Raw genomic sequence first — 7483 nt, 5'->3', positions numbered from 1 at the left:
CTCAAAAAAAAAAAGAAAGAAAGAAAGAAAGAAAAAAAACCCACTGCTCTGTCTCTCAGCCTCCTCTTCCAGGATTGGCTGTCATCTTGAGGGGAATGCTGGCCTTGCCTGTCTCCAGCCTTGTTCTTCTCTGCCTCCTATGCCTTTAAGCACATGTTTTGTATTTGCTGGGCTGTGAAATCTGCACTTCATCTGATGGGGTTTGCTTTATAGGTGACTAGATCCTTTTCTCTTGGTGGTTTTAGAATTTGCATCTTCACATTGACTTTAAATAGTCTGATTACAGTTTGCCATGGCAAAGACCCTTTGCATTGCATTGTTCGGGGATATTTGACCCTCTTTTATCTGGATGTCTAATCTCCTGTTAGATGTGAGTAGTTTTCATTATTATTTCATTAATGGGCTGGCATGTGGGCCGTGGTTCCAGGGGGGCTGAGAGAGGCAGCCGCCTGATGTCTGACCGCTTCTCTTTCTGTCTCTTTTCTTACCTGGACTCTGGGTTGCTTGTTAGCTGCTTCTGCCAGTTCTGAGTTTTCAAGGGGAGAGGGGCCCAGTGATGGCTGTTCTTTGAAGGAAAGGGAAGAATGTCTCCTGCTTAACATGTTTCTATGTTTCCAGTTAGTTAGTTAGTTAGTTAGGTTAGTTAGTTAGTTAGAGCCAGGGTATCTCACTCTGTTGCACAGGCTGGAGTGCAATGGCATGATCTTGGCTCACAGTAGCCTCCACCTACCAGGCTCAAGCAGTGCTCCCACCCCAGCCTCCCAAGTAGCTGGGACTGCAGGCATGTGCCACCATGCTTGGCTACCTTAAAAAAAATTTTTTTTTTTTTTGATACAGACAAGGTCTCACTATATTGCCCAGGTTGGTATTAAACTCATGGGCTCAAGTGATCCTCCTGCCTTGGCCTTTCTAAGTGCTGATATTACAGGCAGGGTTTCAATTTTTTAAAGCTCCCAGCAGGGGTATTAAACTCTCCCTTTCCAGAGAAAGCGCACTCTGTCCCCATCCCTCATGTTATCCTCTCCTGCCTCTGCTTAGGGTTCACTCTGGGGGAAGTGCCACTTGAGAGATTCCTTTTTGTGTGTGGCTTCTGACTGACCGGTCCCTGCTCACAGCTGCTGCTTCTCAGGGTGGGGTCCCTGAGGCCGGGAGTGTGGCCTCTGAAAACCTTCAGGGCCAGAAGCAGAATGAGAGCCTGTGGCCACATAGCCCCTGGTGGGAGACGTCCTGCCACCCTTTGCTTCTCTGTGCCACTCTGGCTGTACATTTCAGATCCCTGGGAAACGTTAACTGGTAGGACCTAGAAGGGGAGGTGAGGAGGGGTCACCCGCAGGTGTGCCTGTGGTGAGCCTTTGTGCTGAGCAGGTGCAGGGAGGGAGGCCCAGGTGCACACATCTGTGAAGTAGGGGCAGCTGGTTGGGCTCCTTGACCTGCTCCAGAACTTCTTATTTTCTAGCCACTTCACCTGCAGAAGGCCCAGGTGGCTGTGGTCTCTAGGGTCCCTTGCAGTGAACATGATGCCTGTCCTCAGCCCCTCTCTAGGCCTGGTGCTGTGCTCAGCACTGTCGTATGTGTGTATGTGTGCACGCACGTGAATGTGTGCAGACATCATGAGGTGTGGTCCCTGCTCTTAGGCAGCTTGCCTTGTGGCTGAAATGAACCATCACCTGCATCAAGGGGTGGAAACACAAGGCCAGATACAGTGACCTTGTCTGGAGTCAGATGGTGGCTCCGTGACCTGGCTTCACTCCAGAACTACCTGGGGTTTCTAGTTGTGCAAATCCCAGGTCCCACCCAGATTATGAGTCCAGTTTTCTACAGGTGGAGCCCAGGAAGGTGTATTTTTAACACGATGGTACTGCTCATTCACCCAGCCCAGCCAGTGGTCTCTGCGTACCCAGGAACTGCTGACACAGAGCTTGTGCTCCCCATAAAACGGGAGACAGAGCCTTCACGGACAGGGGACGTGTAGCTTGGTCATGACAGGGTGTTTTGTACCAGCACAGACTGTGTTCAGGTGACATTAAGGACAAGTTCCTGCAGGCTAGCTGCCTGGACAGGGCTGGGTGGGGGTAGAAGTTAGAGGGGTCACAGAGGGGCTTTCTCCCGGCTGCCTCACCAGCTGCTTGATTTAGGGCTTGGCTCTGGGTCCTCCTGGGCCTGATTCTGAACCACGGGACTGGTGTGGCCTGCAGGCTCCTCCTGCCACAAGCTGTTCATGGTGCAGGGGGAGAACAGTGTCCACAGTTCCCCAGGCAGCAGCAGTGGATACCAGGCCCCCAGGAGTTGTTACTGAAGTTGCTGCTGGACAACTCGCCTTTCACTGAACTCCACATAGCACCCGTGGTGATGGGAGCCGGGTGGAGAGAGTCTGCCAGCCTGCGCATCAGCTCCCAACTGGGAGGGGCAGAGGGAGGAGGGGGTGGGAGCCCCAGGCAGCAAGGCTCTGGGAGCAGTGGGGCCCTGGGTTCCAGGGATATCTGGCAGGCCCCTCCTTACTCTACCTCGCTTAGCCTCTGGATGGAGATGCTGGCCACAGTCAGGCTCTGTCTCTGACTGAGGACTGGAGAAGTGGCGGGTGTGGGCTGCTGCCCCGTGCAGCCTCTGAACAGACCCCAGGGCCTCTGTCAATCATGACTCCTTGCTTTCAGCTGGACCCACAGGCCCTGCAGGACAGAGACTGGCAGCGCACCGTCATCGCCATGAATGGGGTACGTGTCCGTGGGACTTTCCTGGTGCCCACATCCCCCAGAAGGATAGGGTGGCCTCTTCATTTTCAAATCAGTCAGAGGTGGCTGAGCCTGAGCCAGCGTCTGACACGGAGCCTGGTTGGAGGAGGGAGGTTCCCCGAAGAGCAGAATCGCCGTGCCTGGGAATCGTCATTCACTGACTGGGATGCAGTTGCCAGCCAGGCCCTGAGCATCCCTCCTCAAACAAAGGTCTCATGGCACCACCAGGACAGGTGGGGCCTCCACTCGGTGACCTGGGGGCTGCCTGTAGAAATGGAGACCTCTGATTTGTCTTTAGGTACCCCAGAAAGGTTTAGCCCTTAAAAGCAATGACACACCCAAAAAGTCCTGGGCATATATGGTAAAATGTTAATATTTGATGATTCTTGGCTTTTTCTTATACTATTCTGTCTTTCCTACTTAATTTTTAATTGTTATTAAGAAAGAGAGAGTGGGCACAGTACACCTATGGTCTCAGCTACTCTAGTGGCTGAGCCAGGAGAATCACTGGAGCCCAAAAGTTCAAGTACAGCCTGGGCAACATTGCAAGATCCCATATTTAAAAAACAGTAAGCAACCAAGAGAAGCAGCGGGGATTTTAGGAGGTGGTTCTGCAGAAGCCAGTCCTTTACACCATCTTCAACAATCCTGGCTCTTGCTGAAGTAGACTAGGGGAGTCCCTGAGGGGCAGCCCTACCCCATGCTGAGACCTCTGCATGCCTTGGGGGTGGAAATATTTGATGAGACTCCAAGGGGCCCTTGGGACCTTGGGCTATGAGGACCAGAAGGATTAGTGGACTATGCCCCTTCTCCCCTCTATCGATTGAAGTAAAGCTCTCGGTCAAGTTCAACAGCAGGGAGTTCAGCTTGAAGAGGATGCCGTCCCGAAAACAGACAGGGGTCTTCGGAGTCGAGATTGCTGTGGTCACTAAGTGAGTGGGGAGGGGCTTGGGCTCATGCACTGAGGGTGCCTGTCCCTTCAGCTGTTTCTGCAGAGAGGAGCATGTGTGGGTCTCTCCTCTCTCTGCGTGGCCGCTGCACAGTGAGGTCAGGCTCCAGGGAACACTTGGTGTGTTCAGCTACCTCCTGTGTTTACTCAACACCAGCTCAGGAGTGTCCTTGCCGCCTTGCTTGGAAGCAGTAGGGCTGGCTCCAGGAACTGCCCGAGTGCAGGGTTTTCTGCCCTCGCTTGGAATTTGTCACGGTCCCAGGTTCCTGTTGAATGGCCATAACCCCTGCCCCTTTGTCACGAGTCAGTTGCCAAGAGAAACTTGTTTGGTTTGAGAGCAGTTCTTGCAGACACAGACCACTTCCTCTGATAATTCATTTGCTTCCCCAGGATGGAATCCAGCTGGGCCTCTGAACTTGCTGGTCATGCGGGCCGGGGCCTCCATCAATCATACCCTGGACTCCTTTCTGTGTCTAAACAGCACGCTCACCCCCAACTACACGGCAGCCACTTGCGTAGCACTCTGGGAGGGCTCTGGGCATGAGCAGCGAGGACTCCAGCAGCAGCCCCCGCAAATAACCACTGCTTATGAGTGTGGCTTGAGAAGCAGCTTTGATGTGCTCCTAAACCCAGTTGCAAAACAAAGCTAAAGTTAAGGCCTCAGCACAGCACTCTGTTCTAACTTTGAAGTATTCTTACTCTAGTGTCCTGTGTGGCGGTATTGGAATTGTTCATTGCTAGGACTCAGAGAAAAGCACTTAGCAGCGCAGGACTTAAGAGTGCTGGTGCTGAGGCAACCCTTCATTCATTCCTCGGATGTGTGTTAAGGCCCAGGCCCAGGGCAGGGGTCAGGGATTCTCCTCTCACACAGCGCGCGGGTGGCAGGACCAACACCGGGTCTGATCCCCCAGCTGGGAGCACAGGCTGCTAACCCCAGGCCTGGAATCTATCAGATGCCCTTTCTGTGCTGACTTTACTTAGACAGGCCTCCTGATCTTCCCCCAAAGATCATGTGTGACTTGCAGGGGTTCTGGCTGCTTGAAAGGTCCTGAGACAGTACATGCAATGAGGACTGAGCTTGCAGAGGGAGCACAGGCATGCAGAAGGTTCTCTGTGCAGCCCCACACCTAGTCACCTTAACCATCATCCTCACTCCACCTCCATAGAGCAGGTCTCCTGTGTGTGGCCCACGCAGGGCTGCCAGGACACTGCGAACATTCCCTCCTGCTGCAGGAGAGAGAGGTCCAAGGTGCCCTACATCATGCGCCATTGCGTGGAGGAGATCGAGCGCCGAGGCATGGAGGAGGTGGGCATCTACCGCGTGTCCGGAGTGGCCACGGACATCCAGGCACTGAAGGCAGCCTTCGACGTCAGTCAGTGGTGGCCTGGGGAGGACAGGATGGAGGTGTGGAAGGCGGTGTCCGCGATGAGATCTCAGAGTGCTCCATGGTCCGGGCATGTCACATTCTTCTCTGTGTCTTTTCTTCATTTACAGTGTTACTATTTTTTAAAAAGAGAAGACAAGAATTATAGAAATAGCTTCTGTAGAAGCCAGTTTTTAAACCATCCTAGCCATGCATGCCACTTGCTGGGGTGAACCAGGGGCTTCTGTGGGGCCTTGGCCTTCTTGCCTTGGGGGTGGACAGGAGGTGGAAGCCCAGGACTCAGTGCAGTCTGTCCACTGCCCTGTGTGAGGATGCGGTGGGCAGAGGACACTGATGGGACCCAGCTCAGGCTGGGGCTGCAGCATCTCTGCCTCCATTTCACCAACTCTCTCAGGCTATGAAAGACATGGACCTGCCTCAAGTGCCAGAGGAGGACACAGAGGCCCCAGAGGGTCCTTTCCAGCATCTTCAAAGCAACAGGATTTTGTGCCTGCAGACCCTTCTTTGGGGCACACACCACTGACCCTGACCAGGACTCCTAGAATGCCCAGCACCCCTGGGTGGGCCCTGTGGTAATTTCAGCTCCCTCTGGGGGCCCAGAATAGACCTGGCCTGTGGTGAGGACGTAAGCACCAGTGGCCCATTGGGTCCAAAGGAAGACATTGGTTCAAACACTGAAACCAATCAGATTCTCCCACAGCCTTCCTGCCATCAGAAGACACTGGTGCAGGGGTGGTTGCTAGGTACAGGGCAGAGTCACCCGATTCCCACGCAGGCACCGTGTCCTGCCGTGCTGGCCTCCTCCTGGCCGTCACCTCGGGCCAAGCAGGGGAGAGTAATGGGAATGCCCATGCAGCCCCATCAACTCTGCAGACACAGAACTATGCACAGCTCTTGGGAGGAGTCAGATGAGCTGCTCAAAGCCGAGGAGAGACCCGCACAGTGGTCAACATGGCAGGGACGGTGCTTTAGCCAAGGCAGGGATGGTGGGAGACTCACTCGGGATCCTGAAGGAGGCCGCTGCATTTCCGTGCTCTTTCCAGATAACAAGGACGTGTCGGTGATGATGAGCGAGACGGACGTGAACGCCATCGCAGGCACGCTGAAGCTGTACTTCCGTGAGCTGCCCGAGCCCCTCTTCACCGACGAGTTCTACCCCAACTTCGCCGAGGGCATCGGTGAGCACTGGAGGCCTTGGCCTCATGGGAAACGTCTCCTCCACGTGCACTGCTGCCCTTGGAGGCTGTGAAAAGTGATGTGTGGGAACCCGAGCTGTGCCCCCTTTGCCATGGTCGGTGTTTTAACCCAACCTCAGAAAGCAGGGGACCAAAATCAAGCCTGTCCTGGAAGACCTCGCCCATCCCCAGAGGGCTCCCCGTCCCTATTCCTCAAGGGGACCAAGAGGGTGAAATGGTCAGCACTGCCGTGCTGTGGGGTCCTAAAGTCTGCTGTCCTCCTTCCTGCAGACCAGGACTGAAGGAGCGCCCAGGTGCTCTAGCCACGGGTCCTGGCCCAGTCAAGCATGGGTTCAAACCTGGCCTGACCCTTAGTCAACCTGGAGGCTGATGGCTAGAGTGGGTGCTGGTTCATGTGGCACCTGTAGCCTCCACATCACCCTTAGGGCAGGTCTGCCTCCCAGGCCCATGCACAGAGGACCTGCAGGTGCCCCTGTGGTGTCCAGGACAATGAGGGAGTCTCTGCATACTTGGTGGGGCTGGAGCCCTCCCACTTCCCACCTCTTTGTGTCCCTCACTCCCGTTTCATTCCACGCCAAACCTCCCCTACCTTGGGCTCCCCTGGGGAGGCGGTGGTGGCAGGAGATGCCCAAGTGCAGCTCTGTCCATGAGCGACTGCTCTCGCAGCTCCTCCTGCTGCTGTTCGCCGGGTGCTGCTGACCCCTGTGAGGTGGAGAAAAGGCGTTCAGGTGGCTCATACCCCACACCAGCGCCCCTTGCAGAGTCCTCACTGGGGGCCAGAGCTGTGGGACTGAGGATGATGACAACCCTGGGCTGTGCAGGGACACGAGCCCCAGGCACTCCACGTAACCACCTCAGGAGAGGTTTCTCAGGAGAGCAAAAATTACACGGGGCAGGCTGGGCATAGTGGCTCACGCCTATAATCCCAGCACTTTGGGAGGCCCAGGCGGGTGGATTACCTGAGGTCAGGAGTTCAAGACCAGCCTGGCCAACATGGTGAAACTCCGTCTCTACTAAAAATACAAAAATCAGCCGGACCTGGTGGCACATGCCTGTAATCCCAGCTACTCAGGAGGCTGAGGCAGGGGAATTGCTTGAGCCCGGAGGCAGAGGTTGCAGTGAGCTGAGATCATGTCTCTGCACTCCAGCCTGGCTGAGAGAGCGAGACTCTGTCTTAAAAAAAAAAAAAAATTATGCGGGGCAGAAGTAAGAAGGCGTGGAGGC

General features: G+C 54.9%; 2 protein-coding genes across 2 annotated transcripts in view; one reads left to right on the top strand and one right to left on the bottom strand.

The window, feature by feature from the left end:
* Positions 1 to 6242, top strand: part of BCR (breakpoint cluster region) — an 814161-nt gene extending 807919 nt beyond the window's left edge. The window contains exons 17-20 of the mRNA XM_011989155.1: positions 2652 to 2721; positions 3559 to 3661; positions 4912 to 5133; positions 6107 to 6242. Coding sequence (XP_011844545.1) covers positions 2652 to 2721; positions 3559 to 3661; positions 4912 to 5133; positions 6107 to 6110 — 399 coding nt within the window. The 3' untranslated portion in view covers positions 6111 to 6242. The remainder of the gene's footprint in view (positions 1 to 2651; positions 2722 to 3558; positions 3662 to 4911; positions 5134 to 6106) is intronic.
* Positions 1 to 7483, bottom strand: part of LRRC75B (leucine rich repeat containing 75B) — a 186882-nt gene that overhangs the window by 76365 nt on the left and 103034 nt on the right. The window lies entirely within an intron of this gene.

The sequence above is a fragment of the Mandrillus leucophaeus genome, unplaced genomic scaffold, assembly GCF_000951045.1.
Source record: "Mandrillus leucophaeus isolate KB7577 unplaced genomic scaffold, Mleu.le_1.0 Scaffold349, whole genome shotgun sequence".
NCBI lineage: Eukaryota > Metazoa > Chordata > Mammalia > Primates > Cercopithecidae > Mandrillus > Mandrillus leucophaeus.
The sequence above is the reverse complement of the archived record's forward strand: the minus strand, read 5'-3'. Positions and strand labels throughout refer to the sequence as shown.